Source organism: Anopheles maculipalpis, chromosome 3RL, assembly GCF_943734695.1.
Source record: "Anopheles maculipalpis chromosome 3RL, idAnoMacuDA_375_x, whole genome shotgun sequence".
NCBI lineage: Eukaryota > Metazoa > Arthropoda > Insecta > Diptera > Culicidae > Anopheles > Anopheles maculipalpis.
The window spans coordinates 12,358,292-12,385,014 of NC_064872.1; the positions used below are offsets into that span (position 1 = coordinate 12,358,292).

The 26,723-nt window shown below is 43.3% G+C and overlaps 3 protein-coding genes across 8 annotated transcripts in view; 2 read left to right on the top strand and 1 right to left on the bottom strand.

Moving 5' to 3' along the window:
* Positions 1 to 26,723, bottom strand: part of LOC126563823 (epidermal growth factor receptor) — a 371,336-nt gene that overhangs the window by 20,925 nt on the left and 323,688 nt on the right. The gene's annotated exons all lie outside the window — the stretch shown is intronic.
* LOC126564735 (galactosylgalactosylxylosylprotein 3-beta-glucuronosyltransferase S) overlaps positions 1 to 26,723 on the top strand; it is a 147,459-nt gene that overhangs the window by 1,521 nt on the left and 119,215 nt on the right. Inside the window, exons 2-6 of one of the 5 annotated variants that reach the window (XM_050221829.1) lie at positions 112 to 198; positions 3,320 to 3,724; positions 4,153 to 4,415; positions 4,536 to 4,890; positions 5,794 to 5,859. In XM_050221829.1, the coding sequence (XP_050077786.1) occupies positions 112 to 198; positions 3,320 to 3,724; positions 4,153 to 4,415; positions 4,536 to 4,890; positions 5,794 to 5,855 (1,172 nt within the window). In that variant the 3' untranslated portion in view covers positions 5,856 to 5,859. Of the gene's footprint in view, positions 1 to 111; positions 199 to 3,319; positions 3,725 to 4,152; positions 4,416 to 4,535; positions 4,891 to 5,793; positions 5,878 to 26,723 lie in introns of those variants that run through there. The other 4 variants (XM_050221828.1, XM_050221830.1, XM_050221831.1 and 1 more) reach the window with 4 other exon arrangements.
* The window catches only part of LOC126563713 (uncharacterized), a 158,202-nt gene continuing 141,005 nt past the window's right edge, over positions 9,527 to 26,723 (top strand). Inside the window, exons 1-20 of the mRNA XM_050220356.1 lie at positions 9,527 to 9,644; positions 10,441 to 11,117; positions 11,189 to 11,233; positions 11,300 to 14,191; positions 14,313 to 14,689; positions 14,762 to 14,972; positions 15,043 to 15,401; positions 15,724 to 17,722; positions 17,795 to 17,953; positions 18,359 to 19,311; positions 19,376 to 19,792; positions 19,873 to 20,283; positions 20,537 to 20,648; positions 20,740 to 21,591; positions 21,668 to 22,552; positions 22,626 to 22,767; positions 22,847 to 23,646; positions 23,728 to 23,808; positions 23,901 to 24,484; positions 24,842 to 25,839. Of these exons, the coding sequence (XP_050076313.1) occupies positions 9,563 to 9,644; positions 10,441 to 11,117; positions 11,189 to 11,233; positions 11,300 to 14,191; positions 14,313 to 14,689; positions 14,762 to 14,972; positions 15,043 to 15,401; positions 15,724 to 17,722; positions 17,795 to 17,953; positions 18,359 to 19,311; positions 19,376 to 19,792; positions 19,873 to 20,283; positions 20,537 to 20,648; positions 20,740 to 21,591; positions 21,668 to 22,552; positions 22,626 to 22,767; positions 22,847 to 23,646; positions 23,728 to 23,808; positions 23,901 to 24,484; positions 24,842 to 25,817 (13,014 nt within the window). The 5' untranslated portion in view covers positions 9,527 to 9,562 and the 3' untranslated portion in view covers positions 25,818 to 25,839. The remainder of the gene's footprint in view (positions 9,645 to 10,440; positions 11,118 to 11,188; positions 11,234 to 11,299; positions 14,192 to 14,312; positions 14,690 to 14,761; positions 14,973 to 15,042; positions 15,402 to 15,723; positions 17,723 to 17,794; positions 17,954 to 18,358; positions 19,312 to 19,375; positions 19,793 to 19,872; positions 20,284 to 20,536; positions 20,649 to 20,739; positions 21,592 to 21,667; positions 22,553 to 22,625; positions 22,768 to 22,846; positions 23,647 to 23,727; positions 23,809 to 23,900; positions 24,485 to 24,841; positions 25,840 to 26,723) is intronic.

The following is a 26,723-nucleotide window of genomic DNA, read 5'->3' on the forward strand; positions in this document are numbered from 1 at the left end:
ATTATCCCGTTCTGTGAGCATAAATACATTATTAATTCAGTCAACCAAAAATTGTCGATCCCGCTTTTCTCGCTATTTATATTTTTACCCTCAAACATTTTCTTTTTCCAGACAAAAAGCACGAAACAAGCGAAGAAACGAATGTCCTTACACGGTTAGATCTGCCATGGAGAAGCAAAAAAGGGTTTCCACGCAAAGGTACTAACACATAAGAGATGAGCCAATGCTGAACGAAGGGGAGCGAAAATTGATAATCGAGAACCGCGTTTGTTTTGCAACACTCAGAGAGCGTAAAAAGCCCTGGCTTTAAAGTATACTTTTCAAATGTTTTATGGTACACGATTGTATCCTGTTGCTGCTTGTGGCTTTATGAAAGTTTTTTTTACATCTATCCATCTGTATTAGTTTACATTGTAACAGTTTCAATGTAGGGTTTTGAGGTTTACCGATTCTCAGATAGTTTGAGCTATTCAACCACCATGGCATAATTAATTAGCTTTAAGTTTTGCTCATAGACCCATTAAACATGCATAAGGAATTTTGATAAAAGACACTCACAAATTGTAGAAATATTTATTCGGCCCTCTAGTTATAATGATTAGCGTCATATACGATTGTTTGATGGTCCGGTGGCAGTAGTGACAGCGGCACCAGTCTCCACACGGTAGGAACGACGTTCAAATCCTATTCGGAACGCGTAGTGTCAGTATGATTGATGACTGATTGATCAGAGGCGGATTGTTCCATAAACTTTGCAATCAACAATTTCGCTTCAGTATTGCTACATCCATTCTATAAGTTTTGGCCAATTCATGCTTGTAAAAGCAAATTTACTTCTGGTTTAAGTAACAGAGAGCACAGACCCAGACAGAAGTTGGCGATGAAACCTCCAGGCTTAATCGTCTTAATCGTGACATATGATGCTGAACATTGTTGTGCAAAAATCTTCATCAACGTATGTTTATGCGAAAATTACTTATTCAAAAAATCTGTTCTATGCTGGGCGCGTCGCGGATCGTAGAGACTCCCACTTGACCTTAACACCGACGATACGATTCGTTTAACAAATTTCTATGGAAAGACCTTCTCATTCTTGAGTAAAGACAGAATACTAACAACATCTGCTTTGCAAAAGATCCAAGATTGTTCTACTTGGCTTCTCGATGATCTGTTATAGCTGAGCGAAAAGCATTCCTTTGCTTTATACAATGCCAATGTAATAAGTAAACTCTAAAGTAAACCTATGGATCGCCTGATCGCCTACAGTTCTGTGGTGAACAGCAGCTCGTAGGAATCCCAACGAATACAGGCTTACACAGTCTTCGTTTCCTAAGCCACGCTAAATGAAGTAGAAGTTCCTTATCTTTTTTGCTCCCTTTTCCCGGTTCTGTATGCTCCATCCCGGTGCATCCGATATCATCCCTAGATCTTCCTAGCCTGTCCTGTACCCAAGCATACCGCCACCTCATCACCAACATCATTAAGAGGGTGGAATTCTAACAAAAATATGTGTCCTTCTATTTGCCTATTCAATAGAATAATGCCCATAATAGAACAATAGAATAGTTTAAACTATTCACAGAAGCGACTCACATGACACGCACGCTGAATGGTCGATAAATATTGTCATACCCAGCAGCAAACGATGCCACATTGTGGCTTGTTTTTTGTGTTTAGCATGTGACTTACTTTTTACGGACCCATAAACAAGTCAGCAGGCATACAACGTTAAGATTACACTTGAAACCTTGGCTGCAAGAAGTAGGAATTCAGCTGGAGGTTGTAATGTTTTGATCAAACAGAGCCCGGAAGGCTAATTTTCAATAGGGTGTAATTAAAATGATAAAATAGCGATAAGATGTTTCTCTCCGGACACGGTGCCCATTCGGTGAATGTATGATTTTTCCCGCAGTACAATAACACACCGCAGCGTATCTGAGGAAAATGTTTTCATATCTGATCAAAGCATTTGTTATCACGTGAAAGGGCTCGCTGCGAAAAGGGAACGAAAGTCACATTTCACATTTGATCATAAATTTCATACCATGTTTAGATAATTTCGTAACACGTTATTACATTAGCGGAGGGAGCATTTTACTCGATAGAGTAATTAAAATGGATCGTAAACTGCTGCGAGGTTACACGAGCCTCATACATAAGTTACTGATAAACATTGCCGTGCTACAATTTGGTCGAAAAACAAATCATAAAACTCACAGAGATATTACGAGGCTGTAGTAAAAAAAGAAGGAAAAAGATATGTAATTGTAATGAATAAATAAGAGCTACAAAGCCCCTTGAGTTTTGTACATTGATTGCTAGAAGAATAGGGAATTGGATTGTAATGGTCAACGGTGCTTGGGTTAGTACGTACAGGTGTCGAGAAACGGTACTGACAAAGAAACTGAATCCAGGACCACATGTCCTTTTTGACCTAATCCTTATCTCTGGTTGCCGAAGTTGGCAACTACGGCCTATCTAGTTCAGTGGAGTTGAGATAACCGGGGCCTGGTGACGTCTGGTGGTGACCAAACAATAGTTTCTAGAAAAAAGCAAATTCGCTTAGCAAAATAATTCTATTTTCGTTAGAAACGCACTTCGGAACAAAAAAGTTGAAAGTTGAAACAGATGAATGGGTCTTGTAGGAAGCTTGTTGCAACAATAGTTTGTCTTGAATGCTTTTAAACTGATCGGCTGCTAAGGATCACCGTAACATCTTTAGATTCGGAAATTTCAAATACCAGGATTGTGAATCATGGTAAAGCATTATGCACATTTATGAACAATAGCTCTGAATTATAAATATTTATTTAATTGTGAGTCGACTTATATTCATACAATTCAATTTAATTCAATTAAATTAAGCGTGGTCTATATTTTCATCAACTTTACTTTTCGCTATCGTAAAGCCTTCGTTGTTTACTTTTACTGCGGCTCGTCGCAAATTCGTCACTCAAATTCAGATAAACAGGTTATTTGGACTGTGCAACCAACCGAATCCCTGCCATTAACAAGACAAAAAACCTCAGACTGATATGCAGAAGCCTTATTTGTTCTTTTTTATCCAATAAGAATGAATTGGATTTATTATTTTCAAAAGAAGACTTGCACAAGACAATTGATTAGTATGTAAATTTGGAGCGGGCTGCAAGTAGTGGTTGCAGTTTTATACTTTCACACATAGAGAGGCATAAAAAACAGCAATGTATATTCTTTGGGGAGTGCGATAGGTGTTAAGTTTATTTACTTGTTTTTAATAAAGCTTTGCTGCATACCTACACCCAGTTCTTCTTTGCTTGTGTTTCTCCCAAATGTACAGAAGACTACGAGAAGGAGTATCCTTTGCTGCTGGAAAACGAACAGTTGGTGATTTGTTACGAAAGCAATAAGGACTACCGAAAGCCATTGTACGCTTCCACCACGCTGCCTGAGGCTGTAACGGATGAACCAAGCACAACACAGCGGAACCAGCAGCAGCAGCAGCAGCAGAACCAGCAGCAGCAGCAGAACCAGCAGCAGCAGCAGCAAATCCAACCGCAACAACAGTCCAATGGCACCGAGCCGATGATTTACTTTGTCACGCCGACTTACCCGCGACGCGAGCAGATCGCGGAAATAATTCGGCTTGGTCAAACGCTGATGCACGTGCCCCGGTTGCATTGGATCGTGGCCGACGACACGAGCAGTTGCAGCGCTACGCTAAACAGTCACATTAGGAAGTTCGGTAAGCACGATGCCCTCCTGCAAGCGTAGTTTACATTTACGGAGCGTGAAATGAATCGTTTAGCATCACAAAACACGTTCCGTTGGGGGTTATTTGTGGGAGTTTGTTTGTAAGTTTTGGTCAAGCATGGAGAACATAATTAAGTTTTTTTATTAATACACAAAAGAAGCTAATATATAAATGTTGTTGTTTGGCAGATGGTTACCCATGACGAGGCCATCTTGGTTGTTTTGAGGCGATGTTGTCGGAAAGAATATTTTTTAAACACCTGACCTTCCTCTTAGCTCGTTTCGATTACGTGGTAAAAAAAAAACCCGAGCGACTTAATTGGACACTTCATTTTGCATTAATATCGCTCTATAAAACTCTCATTGGCATACTAACTGCGATGTTGTTTTCCTTATCTTTGCTGGTTCTCCGACAAACAGGAATACCGTACACACAGCTCGCTAGTCCGATGCCCGAGATGTACCGTGCTCGAAAGAACGCTCCCCGGGGCGTTGCCAATCGCCGTGCAGCACTCAATTGGATCCGCAGAAATCAGAAGAAAGCGGGCGTCCTGTACTTTGGCGATGACGACAACACGTTCGATCTGAAGCTGTTCAGCGAGATTCGGTACACGAAGAAAGTGTCCATGTTCCCGGTGGGACTGATTGGGGACTACGCCATCAGTACGCCCATCGTAGAAAACGTAAGACAACCCCGTCGACCACTCGCTGAGCAATAAAGCAGCGTGAAACTAATGCTATATATAACAACCTTCTTACTTGCTTTTCCTTTCTCTCCCATGTCTGGCAAACTAATTCGATAGGGTCGCGTGACGGGTTTCTTTGATTCGTGGCCCGCCAAGCGTAAGTGGCCCGTTGATATGGCCGGTTTCGCGGTCAGCCTCGAGTATCTGGCACTCAGCCCGAACGCAACGATGCCATTCAAGGCCGGGTACGAGGAGGACGAGTTCCTGAAGAGCATCGGTCTGAAGCTGGAAGATATTGAACCGAAGGCGCGCAATTGTACGGAAATTCTCGTGTGGCACACGCAAACGAAGAGTAGCAAATCGCCCACGGTACGAATCTCGATGGACCGGCAAAAGCTAGATAAGCTGAATCTTGGCGCACTGCTGAGCCGGTTGGAAAGTATGGGCGTGAATCATATCAGCGAATCCGAAGGTAAGTGTAAATGTTTACCGAACGGATTACCCACACCTCGGGGTGGGTGAGTGTACGTGTCGGGTGTATGGCTCGGAGTTTCTTTTGCAAAGTTTAGTTTGCAGCACAAAAAAAAAAAACCTTAAAGTGTATCGTGTGGTTACAAGTGGTTTGTTGATTGATTGATCCTATTTGTAGATACAATATTTGCATATGAAATTTAATATTCCAGCAATCGTGATAAGCGATGCACGAACAATGCATGTAAATTGTTTTTTCAAAAGTGAATTGTTAATATTTTTTAAATTATGCAACAACAACTCTTTGTTTTGTCTTTCACCGTATAGAACCGGTAGAATCGCAGCAATATGATTCTATTAGACCCTTATGGGGCCAATATGACCAGGCCTTTGATACTAAAAGAAGGAAAACAATACGGCTTGGCCGTACTAAGCTTAGATAATTCACTAAGCCAAGTCATGATTATGATTCACTTATAAGATATTATGGATATATAGGATATACAAAGTTTTTACGCTTTCCTATAGATTTTTATAGCATGGATATTGAACTATATTCTGAATATTGTTCAAGTATTTTTTTTAAGTAAGCTCGTTGGGATATCTTTGCTCTACTTGAGCTGATTTTGTACAAATGTTTCAAGGTATTTCCTCCTTGCTTTTATTGTTGCCTTTTCCCGGGCTTGCTCGGTTATATTTTTCAACCAATCCCAAAAGTTTTTGACGATTTTTCTAGAATTACTCAATTGTGTGATGTAGTGAAACGTTTGTTTTTTTTTTTGAGGATTGAAAAATCTCTGCTCATTTATTTTTATTGAAGTCGCACTATTTGACTTGTCAGTTTTTGTGTTTGTTTATCGTTGGTATTTAATTTATACATTTCTTTTTTTATTCTACTCCATAGGAACAACAGCTCAGGCCATTGTGAATGGTAGTGTGAAACCGTTGTCGTTTTGGTTTAGCTAATAAGTTGACTTCTTTCGCCGGATGCGTGACCTACACTTCTTGGGTCCGAGAAAGATGCATTTGCAGCTGCAACATCTCCACTACAGTTTGTTAGTCTTAAAAAGAAAAGGTTTTACTTATTTAAAAATGCTATACAATCGACTCCTGTGCAAAACAAGCAAACAAAAAGTACTAATAATTTTCTCTTAAATAATGTGTGTGTGTGTGTATGTGTGTACTTTTTACAAAAAATGGCCGCCTAATAGGAATTTACGTAGGTGATAACATTATAATACCGCATCGTTCATTCTCCTTATTCTGTTTTCTTTTTTAGCTTTTAAAGCTTATTGACTAATTTATGCCAAATATGTCGAACAACCAGTCACTTCTTAACCCATATAGACCGAGCGCACAATAAAAAAAGACCGTAATATTAAACGATTACATCGTAACAGAGCAACAAAGAAAGTTAGCTAAAGTCGATCGCAAAGCGATCGTTGCCGGACACGCTGGCGAAATAAGGTTGTTTTGATTTACATCTCTATCAGTACACGTACACGTGCACGTTCAAAAGCTACATTTAAACGACTCCCGGTCCATGTGCTGTACCGATAATAGGATAACAAAGAACAAGGGATCGATTTGGAACCGCATGTTTACATTATTATCCAACGTTGTACTCAATTCACCAACGCACAAACAAGTATAGGGTATAAGTAACTTGTGAACACACACATGCATTAAAAATTGTCAAAGTGTGTTTTTCTGAACGACATAATAAGACAAGAACAGCCAGACGCTTACAGTTTGATATTTTTGTGTATGCAACATACAAAACAGTGCTTGACTAGGTTGTTTGTATAGCTAGATACCGCTGTGACCGTGTTGTGTGTTTGTATGCAATCAAACCGAACCTTACCACACACAAATTTGATTGATTATAATTGGGATGGTAAAAGAGCTTACCAGCACACCTAAACCATCATATGGAGGATACATTCATTCGTTAGGATACTCCAAAAGTAAAACTAGTCCCGCTGGTTTATCTGTGTGTGAATGTCGAGAAGCGCTGGTGATTATGCACGATAGCACAATAATCAGAACAGAACAAAACTCACTGTAAATGCAGCTATAGATAGTAGATCGTTCCGTTTAGCTTAGTTCCCTTGTGATATTAGTTAAGCTTGTTCGGTTTTGTGCGTTCCATAGAAATATTGTAAGAGGTTGGTTTCTCCTAGACATTGACACAAATGAATCGATAAAAAAGACACAGTTTTTAATACGATAAGCAAAAATACCCTTGTATGATTATAGATGGGTGGTGAAATATACTACGAGAACAGGAATCTGTACTGTAAATGTGTGCCACTCTGGTAATAGTAGCGGCAGAGGCAAGCAGTCCAACCGTGGAATATATGAAAGAGTGTAATTTCTTCCATTGTGTAGTAACAGTGAGGTAGTATGGTATGGTATGGTATGATTTTCCGTTTTGGAAGCTTTTTTAAAGAAATATATTTAATATTAGCCTTTGCTGCAGTGACATGTGACCGGTGTCAGACGGTTAAAAGTTTTAAAAGTACGATTTTAATTGTTTCTCTGTGTAACAAAATATTTCGTATTCTTTTATCTGGACTACATAACAGTGAAAAAAAAACACTTTGCATGTTTAAAAAACGAAGAAACGGAAAATTACTTTGCATGTACATACGCAACTATGATATTGTTTGTTTGATATCCATTTCGCAATGCCTACGCTCCTCATGTTGCAAATTGATTACGGTGCAGTTTCCAATTGATTACCAGTTTCTATACAAACGTTCAACTATTACTTCTACTTCTAGTGCACAAAGGTAAAGGATTGTAAAGGAAAGGTGTAGTGTAGTGTGAGGAGAGGGCAAACATTGTAAAAGCAAAAGTAGTTAGCTGATGGGCGGGAAACATTTTATAATTTTGATATTTAATATCATGTGATGTGGTGGAACGTGGATAAAACAAAAATAAAAGATTGGTAACGTAAAGGAAAACCGTACAACAAAAAAAAAAAAAATTGTGGATTGCGTTTTTGATTGACTTCCGGTATATGTAAGATTATCACCAACGTTCGCCATACATTTGGCAAATATGTGAACGATCCCTGGACGCTTCCCATCGGGCTATTTCTGTACAGTGTCCTCTGATAAAGAATCGTCGTTCCACACAGCTCATCGATGGTGTCTCGGGTAACGTTCAAAGTCGTGATAGTGTACCTCCCTTCGTTCCTCCGGGAGAATATTGCTATAATCTTTTCCTACCTCCCAGAGAGCAAGAGCGTGGTGATCACTCGTATCGAGAAGCAACGAAACGTCTTACCAATCGTTGTACGTTTTTCTTCCGTCCATTTTGAACGATCATCCAAAGACCTTTGACACGGAGGACTGGTGATAAGGGCGAACGCACATCTTCATCGAGTCGCATCATTATCGGAGCACTGATTCCCTGAGCCCGTTGGGACTTTCTTGCTAAAGCATTCTCCTGCACTGTCAGTCTGTAGCCGCGTTTGGTTCGGATCGGTTCGTGATCTTGCTCCAGTTGTCTCAACGGGTGTGCGGGTCGAATTGTGTGTAGTGTGGTGCATCACCGTCACTAATGGTGAGTTGGCGGCTGAGTGAATTGTAGGCTATATCTGTGCAATTGTTTTGATAAACTACTGCAAATTTGTGATGATCGTGTGCGATTGGGGGTAAAGTTCGTGGGCAACTTGGAATTGTCGCAAAAGTGAACCGGAATGTCTCGATTACGCAACGTTACCGTTGGCGTAGAACCTCGTGCTTTTGCTCGTTCCTTTTGGGAGGTGCGGGAAAATTGATCAACAGTATTTGTTCCGTGAATTCTTATTTGAAGGATGTGAAAATTGATACATCTCATCGTATCCAGCTGTAAAGGTGATCAGTTGAAAATGTGCGCAGTTAGCATTGTACGATCAGTGGTTCCACGTTGGCGCGGTGAATGACATGCCACCGCCAACGATCAGTTTGCTGAGAGAAGAATGATCCTCTCCCCCGTTATCAACAAAGTTAATGATGATTCGGTGAAGTAGGGGAGAAAAATACGAGCTAGAAGATTAAGTGAGATTAAGGGATGGATTGAAAACAAGCACATAATCGCGTCTTCTTGACGTATGCAGCCAAAGTTCAAGTTTACGGTGATGTCCACCGACAATCGGTTTTAAGTGATTCAACTGCTGCAGCACCATGCCGATCGTGCACGAGAGTTCTGTGTTGGTGGATGTATATTACAGACGGGGAAGTGTGGAATCATAAATACGTCCTGTCTAAGACTCCAGACGGTACAGATTCCGGATGTGTGGGACGTGATCGTGGTTTGGTTCGTTTTTGAGTGATAAGATTATTTGAACCACCACCGGGTGATGCTGCTGTGATTGGTTTTTGTATGTGTGCGTATGTATAAATATAGACACATTTTCGGTCGGTCGGATCTGTGTCAATCGTGTCGTGGAGAGAAGGTTTTGGAAATGTGAAATCAGTGATTTGATAACGGGCAAAGAAGAAGAAGAGCGTGTAACAAAATTCGCGGCATCACGAAAATGTGGATTACTGTATTATTTTTAATTTCGGTGCTATCTTTTCAGAATGGGAAATCATGTGCAATATAGAAGTGTCCAAAGAAAAATGATTAATTGATGGAGTGTTGTTTGTTTTGCACATCGTAGACTAATTCTGTATGCAAATATGGAGCGACTAAAAAGTGTAGTTCATGGATTAATTTTCTTCCTCGCACTGACAACATTTACGGTTGCCGCCTATAAAAGAAGTAAGTACATATGTTAAGTAAGTTAAGTAAGTATATATGTTATATATGGCTCAGCTGTATAGCTAATTATATCCTGAATGATGGAGAACAACTATGTCCTTAAGTAGGAGATGAGGTTAAAACTTCTTCTTAGCTTAACGACCTTCTAAGCTCACGGCGGGAATCGAATGGCTTACTAGACTACTAGAGTCAGTCCTCACTACGAAGAGACGGTCCGGATGGGATTCGAACCCCGGCCCTGCCGTTAAATCAGGTTAAAGCTACAAAGTGGATTGCAGAAGTGATAGGATTTATTTTATTAAGTTGTCCGCTAATAATGGCTTAGCAAAAAAAACCCTAAGTCCCTCGCCCTAACAAAGGATTCCTTCGAGCCGTAGTAAGTGGGACGAGATAGGATATATAGACGAGGTCTAACGCAAAGGCGACGAGAAGGAGCGTAAAAGGAGTCAAAGATGTTAAATCAAGTCTCTTTCAGTATCTTCAAGGATTTGTAAAAAATTACCATACTTCTGGTATTGGTTAGAATAATATTTGAAAATCGTTTTCTGTTTAGTTTAAACAACTATTTCTGTTTAGTTTAATAATGTGTATGGCAGTAAGAGGAACATTAAACCTTTGTGCTTCGTTGTAATCTCTCGAAAGACATGAAAATTAAATAATAATTCAGAAAAATTGCAATTTTTGGGCACACTACATGGATTGAAGTACTGTTTGAACTGATTGGGATTTTAGTTAATTTATGAATATACAGATGTAGCAAAAAATCAATTAAAACGTTATCCTTTGATCCTCTCAGATCCCCTTAAAGATCCACGCATCTGTGGACGACCCGTGTGCCTCGATACAAATACAAAGTTCCGGTACAATGTTGGCACGCTGTACAAATTTGACTATTCCATGTACGTAAAGACCGCTCTGGTCGGTAGCGGTGATAACATTTCCGAGCTGTACATATCTTCCGTGGTAGAGATGGATTACTACGCACCCTGCCAGGGCATACTGCGTCTGTTCTCGATCGAAGTACGGGATCGACCGGTGCAGGAGACAGAAGAGACAGATTTTGAATATGGCGAAGAACCAACGGGCGATGATAGTAACACATTGGATCAGGAGGAAGCGGGCGGTGTCCATCCAAAAAGTGAAACCATCGCCGAAGAGCTAATGCGTTTCGAGCTTCGTTTTGCTTTCCATGATGGTACGATCAGTGAGATATGTCATGAGGACGATGAGCCAATATGGACGTTAAATTTGAAGCGTGGAATCCTGTCGAACCTGCAGAATACGATGCCAAGGTTCGATATTGATTACGAAACGACGGAAACCGATGTGTCCGGTATTTGTGATGTGAAGTACAGCACGAACGGTCGTAATGGAACGAGTTTGTTGTTCCGTAAGACGAAGGATATCGTGTCGTGCAAGCGACGGTACAAAACTGTGTCTTTTATACAAACGGTGGCGTATGACTTCCGATCGGTAAGCATTTGGCAAGAATTAGATATTGGATTCGTTTTTTGCTAATGTTTTGATTGCTTGAATTTGTATAGAATTACGTTGCATGGCCAATTCTCAACTCTACAAGCTATTGTGATGTAAGTATCGAAAGTGTAGACCTACAACCGTTTGCCCTACTAACATTTGCTGCTTTATTGCTCCAGATTTCGATCGACCGTTCGATCCATAAAAGTGTTTCCTGCTACGAACGGCATCAGCTGGAACCGTTTTCTAATCGATTGGCTGGCGCAGTAACCGAGACGTTCAGTAAGCTCGAGCTAGCCGATGAAGAGGCGTACACGCAGGAAGGACATCAGGAAGAAATCGATATTCAGCGCCGTTCTTCATTGCTGTACGATCACACACCTTCCATACGCGATAACCACAACGAAAACAAAGCTGCCCGGGAATTACTGCTGGAACTGTGTGCTCAAGGATTTCCCAACATTAAGCGCAACTTTCCGGATGTGTTTCTTAAGTTTCTGACTGCAGCTCGTGCTATTTCGCATACCGCACTAGCTGAGCTGCTAAAGCGCTCAAAGTCTACCTGCGACAATGGACCAAACCACATTATGGAAAGCTTGCCTTACATCGACACTGCTGCGTCGGTTACGATCATGAAGGATCTAATCGTTAGTGGAGCGGTAAGTCATCCACTGTCCAGCAAATGGATGGATTCGTTTGCCTATCTGACGCGCCCGAACGAAGAAGTGCTGGAGGTTATGATGGAGCTGATCGAGTATGGAAAGGAGTCCGGCAATCAGACTTATCTGCTGTCGGCAACCGCAGTCGTGCACACGTTTTGTAAAATTAACTCAGACTGTGTAGAAAGTGAAGCGGTACAGTCGATCGTACAGTCGCTGGAGGAAGAGCTGCTCGAAACGCTGCGGGATGCAGGATCAGAGCTGGAAAATGATCGACGCAAGTATGAGCGGGTGATTGTGCTGCTAATGTCGCTCGGCAACATGGGTGTGGTGAACAAGCGCTTTAACTACGAGCTGCGAACAATTATCGAAAGTGACCAATATCCGACGGCGGTCCGTGTCGAAGCGGTGAACGTATTTCGACGTAGCGATTGTACGCGTACGAAGGATTATTTCTTGAAGCTCTACTCATCGTTCCAGTTGGATGTGGAGGTGCGGATAGCCGCCTACTTGCAAGCCATGCGCTGTCCTGATTATCTGTCCGTGAAACTGATCAAGCACGTACTGAAAACGGAGGAAGTTAATCAAGTTGGTTCGTTTGTATGGTCGCACCTGACTAATCTCGCGAAAAGTGCGTCACCGGTGCGGGTCGAAGCGCAGGGCCTGCTGTCGGAAAATGGTGAAAACTTTGGCAAGAAATTTGGACGAGATGTGCGCATGTTTTCTCGCAACTACGAGCAGACACTGTTTTTCGATGAGTACAACTTTGGCTTGACGGTTGATAGTAATGTTATCTTCAGCACGGAATCATACCTACCGCGGACGGTTCGGTTAAATCTAACCACCGATGTGTTTGGAGAGTCGATCAACTTTCTTGAGCTGAATGTGCGAATTGAGGGTTTGGAAGACTCGGTGCATAAGCTGTTTGGTCCGAACGGAACGTACAGCGCTAAGATGGTTAATGAACAGCTGATGAGGTACATGAAACACTTGCGGCAGTACATCCCGGCTAAAGTGTTGGAGCTATTTGAGGATGATACGGTAGAGAATGACGATCTGGACGATGGCGACAGTATGGGGCGTGTAAAACGTGCTGTAACCGAACGTTTGCCAGCACTGATCGCACGGAAAGTGCAGGACGATGTAGATCAGCTCGGGTACCATTTTAAGAGTAATTTCAACAAACCACGCTTTACGGTTGGCGTCAAGATATTTGGCAATGAGCTGAGATATTACACTGATGGGCTGGAACTGTTCACCATAGCGAACCAGCGCAGAATGTTGGGTGGTTTGTTTTCCGGAACGGAGCAAGCATACACGAAATCATCCGTATTTTTAGACACCTCGTACAATGTGCCGCTCAGTTCGGGATTACCCTTGTCGCTGAGTCTTGTCGGTGCGTCGTCGATCGATCTACGTATGACGGGCATTGTTAAAGCTTTTGATTTTACCCGTTTTCTGGCCGACATTGAGGGTCGCATTAAGCCTAGTGTAACGATAGACCTAACGGCCACGATGAAAAGTGACCTTATACATGCCGGTACGGCGATCAAGGTAAAGACCAATCTGTACTCCAGCTCAGCCTGGGCTGCACATCTAAAGATTCGCGGAAAGGATCATGCTGTACTGCAGGTCAGCTTGCCACAGGATCGTAACGATATCTTTAGCATTCGGTCGGAGATGTTTGTGATGACGGAAAAGCGGGAATTACGCCAAACTGGTATTGAGCTTCGCTATTCTAATTCCACCTGTACCTGGCCTTTTATCGATCAGGCGATCGGTTTGAAAATGTGTGCCAACTACAGTCTGCCAGACGTAAGCAACAGCAAAGACATCGAGGTACCGAGTCTTATTTTGAGTGGACCAATCAATTTCGACGTTAGTCTGGAAAAGGCTGATCTGACGGCGAAGATGTTTGCCTTAAAGTACAGCTGGACGGAGCGACAAAATCAAACCGTCGTCTCGGTACTGTTTGAAACGCCCAACTCACAAATTCCACGAATATTCCGTGCAAATGTTACACACGAACTGCATCGCAAAACGGCTAGTTTGTCGTTTGTGAATGGAAACATCTCGCACAAAGCGCTCGCCGTATACATCAACAATCCGGATCAGCATCGGTTGGAGGTGTCGTTAAATGTGAACGATCGTAAGTATCTAGCGTACGGTATGGGGTACAACAAGACGGAAACACGCAACGGAAGGATGTACTATCCGTCGTTCTATCTGTCGGTAAACAACGAACGAATCGCTGGCATGAGCGGTCAGGTGCGGCAGATGGAAAAGAACAATGTCACCCAGTGGGATTACACGATCATGTTCGAGACGAAGCGGGTTCGCGCGAAAACAATCGGATATTTATCGATTTCGAACGACGCAACGTACATGCTGCACAACTCAATGGAATATCGGGTAAGTTTTTAGCACATTATGGGTATGCACCCTTCTCCTCCTTCTTGACTTAATGTCCTACTTGGTCACGTCACCTATGTATCCTAAACTACTAATTTTAAACCCCTCGTGTTTTGTTCAGTTTTCATCCAGCAAACCTCAGAGTTTGGTGATCAATGCGTTGGCAGAAGCGATCAAAAAGGATTTGATGATGTACCGCGGCAACTTTGACCTACGGTCTAGCGCTTATCCGAAATTTGACGTAGCGCTCAATGCCACACTGCTGCAGGGTATTGGCCGTTTCGATTTTACCTTGCTGCACAACAATGCACCGGACTTGAGGAATGAAAAGCATCTGACGACGGTAAAGATCATTTTCGCCAATGATAACCCGTACCGCAGCCAGCTGATTCTGGCGGCTAATAACCAGCAACCGGTAGAGAATCCGGCTGGACGAACAAGCTTGTCGTTTGAAGTTACCAACAAACAATCAAAGGTTGACGTGAAGGCAATGATTGTGTAAGTTCGACGGTCTGATCCGACAAGCGGGGAAACTTTAAAATTAATTACCTTCACTTTATTACGTTTTAGTCATGAAAATATGCTGAAGAAAGGTGTAGATCATACGTTCCGGATGCTGTTCCGATATGCCCCGGATCGGGATGTGGTTGGTGTGGTTTCGGTATCCATTCCACGGTCGCAGCTGTTTCGGTTCGAGAGCATGTTCAACCTGACCGTGCCCGGCTTTCATCCGTGCACGGGTTCCATAAGAGTGATGGAAAAAACTCAGAAAGAGCACAGTGTAAGTAAAGCTTTAATTTGTGTAAAATTAAGCACTTTATTGTATTGTGGTTCCTGCATTTTTCTTCTAGTTTGATTTTAAAGGAATATGGTTTTCGGCACACGCACTAAACGTTAGCGGTTGGTACAAGGATCGTAGCTCGAACGTGAAAAGCTACCATCACGCAAAGCTGGCGGCACAAATTGGACCGACATTCAGGGAAGCCTACGGTGAGCTAAAATACATCCAGGATGAGTATGATAATCGCTTGAGCGTAAAGGCGATGTATGACAAGAAACCGTACGGAATCATACTGCAGCACACTCAGCAGGTCGAGAACGGAACCAAGACTTATGCGCAGCTACAATGGAAGGATGAACAGTACTGGTTTTCGGCCCTTTTGAAATCGGTACCCGTGAAACAGTTGGATGTGGAGCTACATATTGACAAGTAAGTGAACAGAATTGGGAGCAGTGTTGGGGGCTCGGAATCGGTTCTGAATCGGAAGTTCGGAATCGCATCTGGCTTCGGAACTAATTACGAAAACGTTTCCGGAATCGGTTCCACGAATCATCTGTTCTCGTAATCGTAAATCGAATTATTAGAATATATTCCGATTCCTAGAACTAGAACTAGAACGATTCGGGGTCCGGTTCCGATTACGAAATTAATTCCGTGATGCAATGCAATTCCGAATCTACTATCCGGAAACGAATCCGACCATTGCAGCATTTTGCTTATCACTACCATGGATCTTACTTTTTTTCTGCAGAGTCCGCGATGTAAGTGTGTCCCTCCGAGGCTATTCGACAGCAGCCAAACGGGAAATCGGTGTAGAGTTCAAGTGGGATGCGAACCGTGATCCAACACAACGGATTGCTCTATCGGGAGAATTAAATACCCCGAAGGATCGGGTTTACGATGGACTATTCTTACTGTCTTACCCGAACCGTACCTTTAGCGGCACGTTCGATTCGAACCTGACCGATCTAAGATATTTGGCAAATGCGCGCATTTCATGGAACACTTCGGAGGCAATTGTGATTCATCTGGATGCCCGCAAGGATGATTACATTGTTCCCAAAATGGAGCTACTGTTCGAATTGAATTCTACCTTCCCCGATTGGCCACAAAATGTGCTGAACGGAACATTTGTCTTACGGGACAATAAGTTGATTACGAACTTAATTGCAAGCTGGGCTAAGGACAATCAACTGGCGCTCGAACTGATGGGTTATTATTTATCGAACGAACAGATATTTGATTGCGAACTGGACACTAAACTGATTAGTACTATACAACCCGTCCCAACGGTAAAGCTGCACTTGAAACACAAATATGTGGCCAACAAGTTCGAAACGATATGTTCGGTTAAGCATCAACCAGCGAACCAACCGTCCCAGGTGCTGTCCGTCCATTCGAACTGGCAGTACGATGTGGATAAGCAGTACACCAACATTACAGGATCACTGAAGTTGATCAGTCCGTTCGAGAGCTACCGGACCGGTGCTCTGGTGACGAAGATATCTTTCAACGAAAACCGAGCCATAACTGGAGCAGCCGAAGTACAGCTTGACGATGATCAGTACGAAATGGTAGTGGAGGGACATGTACGCAATCTGGTCGATTGTATGCTAACGACCAATATTACCTCGTCGAACGTGAACTATCGCAACATAAATGGACGTTTCGGTGTGAGCGAGAAGAACCGTCATCTAGTGGCGGAGGTTATTACACCCAAAACAGCGCTCGGCGTAGAGCTGCTTTACGCCGTCGTCTCAACGCAGAACTTTGACATCAAATTTCAGCTTGCCACGCCGCTAAAGGAGTTCGAAAAAGTGATTTTGCGCGGTAAGCTTCAATCGAACAATATTGATTTCCGTGCCGGCATGAATAACATGGTACTGGGTTGTACGGGTGTGTGGCGTAAGGCACATTTGAAAGATTTTGAGTACTCCTATCGCATCTACACGCCGCTGCAAAAGTTCGAGGAAAGTGCGTTGATCGCCAAAGTGGTCATCAACAGTGATCGACCCGAGTACTTCGATGTGGAACTGTCGGGCAAGTTTTCGGAGTACAAGCTAGGATTGAAAGCGATTTCCAAGCCGAAACCGAACCTGATACTACAGCTGCTATCGCAGACCGCTTCCTCGATGGTCGAGGACAGCCTGTGGAGTGACGAAACTGCACTGGAGCTGGATGAGGAAGAAGAGGAAGAGGAAGAGTACGTCGATGAGGAGGAGGAACAGAATTTGCTTAACTTGATCGGTGACATTGAGCTGTACACGATTGTGCTACCGACGATCGTGGGTACGCTGGAGCTGACGGAGAAGAATTCACAGTATCGAGCGATCGGTAAGCTGAAGCTTCCACAAGGTGACATCGATATTCGCGATCGATTCTATCTGAAGGATTTCCTGAACATGCAAAATAACTTGCGTCTCAAGACACCGTTCCCGGTAGCAAACCTGATAACTTCGGACTTTGTGCTGAAATACTCTTACGCTGCAACGGACATAACAGTGGGCATGAATGTGAAGTTCAACAACCGTTCGGAATGGGTCAATACTGGATTCCGTGTGAACTACAGGTACAATTTGGATGAGGCGGAGGTGCACAAACATCAAGCACTGGTAGACCTGATGACGCCGATGAAAAATTTGCAAAAAGTGTTCCTCAATGGATCACTGGAACTGGAGGATCACAGCTATAAGGGTAATCTGACTGCTAAAACTATGACTACTGATGCATCATTGGCACTATCGTTTGAAGTAAGTTTGAGGATTGTTTTATCGTGATTATTGCTATCGCTCACACTATTTGGTTGTATTCTACTTCTACAGAGCGAAGACGAATTCATCGATACATACATGAGTCTCTGGGTGCGTGCCCCGCTAATGCCGTACTATGCCTGCCGAGTGTTTTACAAGCAAGATTTCTCCAACACCGAAAATTTGATGGATCTGGGTTTCATGGTCAACGACGGTGATTTGTATAGCAATGTAAGTAGTACTATACGTTAGTTATGGCTAAATCCTCCGTGGAATTCCGGAGTTTACTTCGTAATAACTCCGGAGAAATTAGTCCACATTAATCCGGAGTATATTTCGGAATAATCCGGAGTTGAATCCGAGATTAATATCGGAGATTACTACGAACTGCTCCGGTATAATCCGGATTGAACTACGGAACTATTCGGAAGTGAACTCCCCACTACTCGGGACTAAACTCCACACTACTCTGCAGTTACTTCGGATAATCCTAAATAAACTCCAAAGTTTACTCCGTTTTTTTTCTGGAGTATACTCCGGTTTTTATGCGTCGGAGTCACAGTAGATTCATAAATCTACTCCGGATTCCATATTTCAACCATCCAAGTTAATTGTTGCGCCTATTCTTTTGCACAGTTCCGCATGGATGGAAGCTGGTCGTTTGCGAAACCTCATTACATCAAAGGTGCCGGAAAGTATCAATCCAATTTCTTACCCATCAACCTTATCAATACCGACTTCTTAATCACCCGATCGCCGATACCTAAAGCTTACTGTAATGTTAAGTTCTACGACAAGAAAGGTGTAGTAGAGGAGGTACGAGTGAAAGCAGAACGGAACCGAGAAATGTTCTCCATTGATCTTAGTGTACCGATGGAGGATTACAAGAATTTATCCATCCATGGAAGGCTGCAGCACCGCGAGGACAGCGAGTACGACGTATCGGGACAGTTGTTCCGTAATGAGCATACTTTCCAGTTGGATGGTAAAGCAACGATCATTGATGACATTCCCTACCGGGCGGAGCTACATTTCCAACCGCTTACTGCGGAAGGATCAATAGGAGCAATAAGGTATCGGTGCGATAGAAATGCGATCGTTACCAGCTTGAATCTGGAAATCGAAAATGGAGCTAAGTTAGCCAGGTTGGAAGGTAACTTTAAACTGAAAGCAATGTCCGATTGGTTCGTGAGGATGGGTCTGGAATCGTCCGAACCAGGTGTGAAAGATGTGAAATTAAATATCGGAATAACTCCGGATGCGAACAAACAAACAGTGGGCATGTTCAAGCTCCATTCTCCTTGGGTCCAGTACGGTATCGATGAAGCAGATATCGAGATGCTGTTCGATGTGCAACCGATATCAGGTTCAGTGATTGCACGATACGCGATCCGGAACGTATCCGGTGATGCTAGCTGCTTGTGGAACTGGGCACTAAAGTCAGACATGAAGTTCGCACTGGAGAATCGGGTGGTAAGAAATGCGGTGGAACGTTACTTCCGTACCGGTGTACGGTATGTAAGCCCGGATCTAGAAAACAACCACAACTTTACTTTCGGTGGTGATCTCAACTTGAACAACATTTGGATGTAAGTATGGTGGTGAGTTCCATCGGAAGTACACAAAACAAACTTCATTCTCTTCATTCTACAGATTCAGCGCTAACGCTTCAGTAGACTTTATTTCCATCCGTGATGTGTCCGCTGTAATGAAGGTGCTACTACCGAAACCGGTAGGTGATGTGCACACGCTAGCGTTTGTTATGAACGGAGATTTACCGTTTATGGATAAGGTGAAAACGTTCAACATGGAAACGTCGTACGAAACGGATGAAAGTCGCAAACGTTACGCCTACCAGACGGAGTACAGCGGTATCGGAGATCAGCGGGTGCTGGTGCGATTTGACTGGGGTCCGGATATTCGCAAAGAGAGAATACAAACGACGATGAACATATTCCGAAATGGGGATCAACGTGAGTTGATGGCACGATTGCGAGGACCGTGGTATTTGGAGGACGCATTTTCTGCTCATGGAACATTCAATATTGTCGACTTATTATATCTCTTTAGGTAAGTAGAAGCATAAGAAAACGGAGAAAAATGATATAGTTGAAAATGTCTGTCTTTTTTTATTTTAATCTATAAAACAGTGGCAATATTTCGGTACCGGCATCAACAAAGGTCGCCAGCGCTAATGTAGCGTTCACCAATCTATCCAACATGAAGGGTGATGTTAATTGTACCACGCCGTTCTTAAATGTGTCCTGGATACATGGCCAACTAGAGTTTATCGAAACGCCACTGGAATCTATACGTTATTTGAAGGGAACGTGGCCTGAATCGAGCGCTATTTTTGATGCAAAGGCAACCTATCGGAACAATAATCTCGATCGCGAACAGCAAGGCACTATCAAGATCGAAATACCACTGCAAACTAGACATTTTGCAGAGGTTAAGTATGGGTTGGCGCAGCGTCCGTTGATCACGAACGGGCATGCAGAGATTGACTATAATAGCGAAAAGGTGCTTAGTGGACAGTATACTTCAAAGATGGAATCAAGGTAAGTTTTTTTTTACCGCTTTTGGTTTTGTGTTGGCAGATTCGGGATTCCGAAGATTCGAAGATTCAAACCATAGGACGAGTAGAATCGGATTGGATCCTAATTGGATTCTATTGGAATTTGATCCGATACGGATTCGTTTTGAGATTGAGATTCGAATCCTTATAAGGATTGGGATACACTTTTACAGACAATATATTGGTTAGTATTAATTCGACAAACTTACGAAACTATCCTTGGATCTCTTTTGTAGAACCGGCTTTGATAAGGAAACGATAGACGTGACGTTGGAGAATAAGCGCATGCCTGTAGGAGTACATTATGTGCATTCGTTAAGCACATCAGATCCAACCATACGATCGCTGGTAAGTGTAATTCATAAACGATTCATCGAACAGTTCTAATGATTTTTAAATTTTCTTTTGACCTTACCACCTTCACTTGGCCCCTGGACAGGATATCAAGCGCGCCGAAATATTCCAGCTGCGTAATCAATCAAACTTCAAAATAAGCGGTGAACTTCACGTGCTAAGCAAGGACCTGGGTAACGAGTATCTCGTGAAAGCCAACCACTCGAACCGCACAGTAGTGTTGACGGCCAACTTTGAAGAGGACAATGATGTGAGCAGAAAGAAATCAAAACTACAACTATCGCCCACCGTTTGGATTGCTTACGATTTTAAGCTAACCAATCGATCCAGGGACGATTTGGCGTCGCAAAACTTTACGCTGCAAATATCCTACCCGAAGCGTAACATTTCAGCCGATGGATGGTATTCTTATACAAAGCAAGCATTCGATTCCGATGTTACTTTCTCGTACAGTCCGAATCGTACGGAAAATGCTGAGGAGGAAGGTGAACTTCCAAAGGAACGAACAATGCGGGGTGGTATTGAATGGCGTGATTTGGACAACAGTACTACGAACGGGCAACACATTCGTGTGTCCGTTGGACATCCCAGTTTCCAGCAGGACGTTACGATGAATGCACATTACGTAACAGATCCGAAGCGTTGGTTCAGCTCGAAGATGGAACTGCGCTACAATGACGACAATGAGCATCTGGTGGCGATGGGATTCAATTTGAACGATTTGAAACCGGTTGTTGGGTACTGGAACTATTCGTACCATCTGTTTGGAAGGCATGACGCATCGGATTTGGATATGGATTCGATCGGCTCGATCGGTTTACGCCCCGGACTGTACGGTGTTAGTTCGAACTCGCATTACAAACGTGCCTATCTGTCACAAATGCACGGCCATATGCTTGGCTCGTTAAACGTGCACCAGAAGGAGATGCTTTATGAGGTACTATGGCACACAATCAAAATATCCTTCTTCTAAGGTACTCAATTATTTACTAATTTGTTTTTTTTTCTTGTAGCGCATTACTTCCCACAGTAAATATCGTCTGTGGACAAAGGCGGCCGGTGCGTATCCGGTGTACCTAATCAATGGAACCCTGCTGGATGGCACGGACGTTGATGCTGTTGGCTTTTTCCACCTGGACGTAGACGACAGGTTGGTGCAGATGAAGATTAACATGACACCGGACGGTTCGGAGAACGTGCATATGTACGGTATTGTGCCGGACTCGCGCAGTGCGTATTTCGATTTCTGGCGCGATTATGATAATGCGCGCGAAGTCGACGTGACGTACTACCTGAAGATGAACCATTCGCGATTAATTACGGGCCATCTGTTATGGCGTCCTCAGATCAAGTCGGATGTACAGAGCTGGATTAAGGGGTACGTTAATCGGATGCAGCAAGGAATGCTGGAATATGCCGAGTTTTGGATCAAGCATGTATATCTAGAGTCAAGGGACACGACCTGGGGCATTTACGAGGCCGCCTTACCCTATGTAGAAGGACTGTTTGAGGATGTGGCTGGTTTGGCCGTACTGCAGGATGATTTGGAAGATTTGGAAAGCTTCCTGAACGCATCGTATGCGGCGGATGATTTTTACATTCGTTCTGCTATTAACTTTACCGTCACAGTGCTGGATGAGCTAGCGATTAGGAATAAGATAACGTCGTTGCCCAAGATTCTGACCGAATTGTGGCATGTGATGGGTGAATCGGGACAAGCGTTTGGCAAATCGATCACCTGGTTGCTGGAGCATGTGAAGCTGTCGTATCAGAAGTTGATCGATATTATTGGTAAAATTTTCCAAGGCGATGGCACCCGATACTTGACAGCCACACTGGAAAGCTCACTGGAACGATATGACAAGTTCGTAAAGGACATACATTTGCAGTTTATAAAGGTACGGTTGTGCACGTTGAAGCAAGGAAAACGTCGTGTTCATTAAATGAAACTATTCTATACAATTTCTACAGCACATTCAAGATATTTGGGACAAGACGATCGTGATGGCCACATCGTTCTGGCATCAGCTCCTGCAGAACATAGAGCCTACGATAATTCGGCTAGCGCATTACGGTGAATCGTTGGGCTGGTATGTGGGGAATGAAATATTCAGTAAGTTCTTCATCATCTCCTCACAGCGTGGAGTTGGAAGAGTAGTTTCGTTAATGACCTGGTTTGTATATCTTTGTAGCATTTTTGTACAACAAAACCCAGGAGATAGCAGACTCACCGTACTTTAATACAGTCACAAACTTTACCCAAGACCTAGACAATCTGTACAAGGATCTGGTAACGGAGGACATTATAACGAACTTGAGCAAATACTCATCGATAGTGCGCCGTTTCCTGTGGGAAAAGTACATGAAAGTGGTACCGTTCGCAAGGGAGCTTCATCACGTAATGGAAGGTTTGAAGGAAGAGATCAAAGAGCTGCGCAAGATCGAGTTCGTGCAATTCTTCCTACAGCGTTACGAAGAGACACAAGCCAAGCTGGAATGGCTTGCCGAAGAGTTCCAGATTAACAGGCGTCTAAAACAAACGTGGTTAATCCTACGCAACAAGTTGACGCACATAGCACAGACCGCTTTGCAGACGGAAAATCATTATCGCGAAGCAAAGACCAAGTTCATTTTTGATCCCGACCATGGAGTGATTGAGCTGGAACAGAAACTTCCCATGTCGTGGCATGCATTCAACGAAACGCCCAAATTTGAGGAGATACCAGAGTTTAAGTACATCCACGACATACAGGATCTGTTTGCCGGCAGCAATGTGACGGTCTGGACGTTGTGGAATCAGGTATGTGCCCATGCAAGGCCTCAGATGTGGTTGCCACCGTTTAAGAGTGTTGGATTGCTGATCGGTTCCCGACACTACATGTCGTTCGATAAGCGTTTCCTATCGCTTGAACTGAACAACTCCAACAGGTGTCGGTATCTGTTGGCACACGATTACCACAACCGAACGTTAACGTTACTTTTGGAACCATCGGTAAGAATGATTTGGGTTTCTGGTAGCTAACCACAGATGATTAATCTTTTGTATTTAACTTTGCATTCGTGCCCATTTTAGATACAAAAGGATGGACAACCTTCTCGACAGATCACTCTCATAACGGAGGAGGACATACTGGCGATCGATGTGCTAAACATTGTACGTATAATAGCTCTTTCTGTTTACAACAACAGACTAACTACAACTACAACTACAATTAATATTTTTTTTGATATTAATTTTATGTAAAGTCGGTGAAAATCAACAACAAAGAAGCAACGGCATTGCCCGCAATGATCGGCACCGAAACGATAGTTTTCCAAGAATCGGACCTGCTGTACGTTGAATCGCGACGTGGCTTCCTGCTCGCTTGCAGCCTCCGGTACCACCTATGTTGGTTGGAGTTGGACGGCTGGTACTTCGGCAAAATGGCAGGTTTGCTTGGTACGATGAACAACGAACCGTTTGACGATCGGATCACCTCGTCGAATCGATACAGCCAAACGGATGAACAGTTTATCGATAGTTGGGCGCTACCGGATTGCAGTACGCCAATCACCACAACGAATCACACCAGCAACTTTTACAGTGCTTCGAACGAGCTTAGCCAGCTGTGTGATTCCTTCTTCCGCCATAAGCTATCGTACTTTGCGTCCTGTTTCCCGATAGTCGATGTGACGCCATTTTACGAAATGTGTATGGATTTGGGCAACAATCTTGCGGCTCATCGGGATGATAACTCTACCGATCGGGGTGCGTGTACAGCCGCACTGGCATACATTCAGGCTTGTATGCTCGAAGATACGCTTTTGCGTGTGCCAGACAGTTGCATCAGGTGGGTCTTTGGCTTAAGTCTTTGCATGAAAAAAGTACTCTAATTCTTAGGTTGACTTAAAAGCACTTCATGTTGATCTTCACGCCTTTGTCTATAAACAATAACGGAAATTTCCCTTTGGTTGAGATAACTGTCCAACCCGCTGTGTATATTCAGCGTAGAAAATACACCTTCAACATCGAAGAAAAATATATTTCTGCGATTGGTTTGCTATAGTTTGTAATGTAATGTAATATGAATTCTTGTCTTCCTTAAACATACTACGTTACCCTTTTCTTAATATATGTCCCATTTTTTTCATCAACTCCATCTGTTCATCCTACTAATTTATCTCGCTGCCTCCCTCTCGTCTTTCAGCTGCTTGCTAATGAACGGAACTTACGTACCGGAAGGATCCTTCGTTCCCTTACGGGACGAGGCAGTTCCAAAGGCGGCCGACATTGTGTTCATCATCGAAGCGAAACCTTGCAACGATCACTTTGTCCAGACCAAGAGTATCAATCTGCTGGTGGACGGCATCTACCGCGAGTTGCAGGATTCTAACATACAGGACACACTGTTCGGTGTGGTAGCGTTTGGTGGTGCAGCACCTTTTGATGGTGCGCACAGTGTTGTGGTTGGAAACAATGTTTTTGAGCGGCACGATCGATTGCAACCGTTCTTCGATCACATCACAATCGGTAACGGTACCAATGAGGACATTTTTGACGCCATTATCAAAGCCTCCAAACTTATCTTCCGCCCTGGGGCATCGAAAACGTTCATCCTACTGCCGTGTTCGCGTTGTTTCGCTTCCCGGATGAAGCTAGACTATTCTTCGCTTGCCCAGCTGTTGGTTGAGAATGACATCAAGCTGCACATCCTGGCAGACCATGAACTATCGTTCCAGAAATCTCGCGTTTCACGACTCTTTTACGGTATGGATAGTGGTTTGGCTTACACGAAGAAGGATGTTAAGGAGTTGAAGGGTGATTCGGATCTGAGGCGCCAGATTCAGCTGCCCAAGGCAACGCTCGGCGAGTGTATTGCACTAGCGCTGGAAACGGACGGGTCCATCTTTGGCGGGCACAAGCTACGCCAGGATCGGTCCAACTCGAACCACACGAAGAAGTTTATCAAAGTGTTTGCGAAGCGTATCGCTGCGTCGGCCAAACCGAACAGCTGCCAAACGTGTGAGTGTACCGGTCACAATACGGGTGTGGCGTACATGCAGTGCACGCCGTGCTATTATCCTTCACCGTTTTCGATGGACGATGACGATATGACGGACGAGATGTTCCTATCCGTGATGCAGCCCGATGGTGACTTTATGTTCGAAGGTTCGGACGAGTAGTTTATAACAGTTACAGTAAGGAGTGAGAGCTAGGAGGATAGTGTTAGCTTACGACTATTAAACAGGTTTTATGCAGCTTATTTGAGGATTCAACTTATCAGACAGTAATTGAGAAAGCAAAACAAATAAAGAAACTTTGCGCGCTTAGGAAAGATTATCTCATTTTATTACTATCAGTTTGGTTACATATAATTGGTTTTTTGTTCACCTTCTTTCAACTTGCTCACCGTCACCACTCTGCGCTCAGCGTTTTGTAACTCTCCAATACCTTTCATCCTCCTTAAACCCTATCAGATTAAAGTTTTTAAAGTTTTCTTCATCCCTCTTTTCCTTATTTTTTTGCTTTTGCTGCGTCGCTTGTAACGTCCATTTTTTCTTAAATTTCGAACACCTGCAGGAAGTTTAACGTAACGCGGGCTTGCCCATTTCAAGCTGTACCGAGTTATTTTATGCTTGCTCAACTTGCCGCTAGGATGACGGTTTCGTCACCTATTCGACGGTACGCGTTGCCATTGCACTTATCGCTTATAGGGAACATGAGAAAGCTTGGAAAGTTTGAATGCTTTCACAAGCTGTATACATGCTAAAGACTCGACCTGGAACTAGAGATTCTAGCAGTGCTTTTGTATTGCATACACATTTCCATCCTCGATGCACTGTTTCCCTGTCCGTATTGGCATGACACGTGATGAAATGATGTGCTCATACTGCGTAGTTTTGAATGACCAATTTAATTGCTTTCAATCGATTAATGGTAAGATGAATTTCATGTATGTTACGATGTTTCGCCATCTTGACGGCTTTTTTTGTTTGTTCGAAAATGGCCGATAGTAGAAAAGTAATATTTGCAACCCAAAATCGAACAAAATCGAATTTGCAAGCTGTTTTACTTAAGTAAAGTAGCTA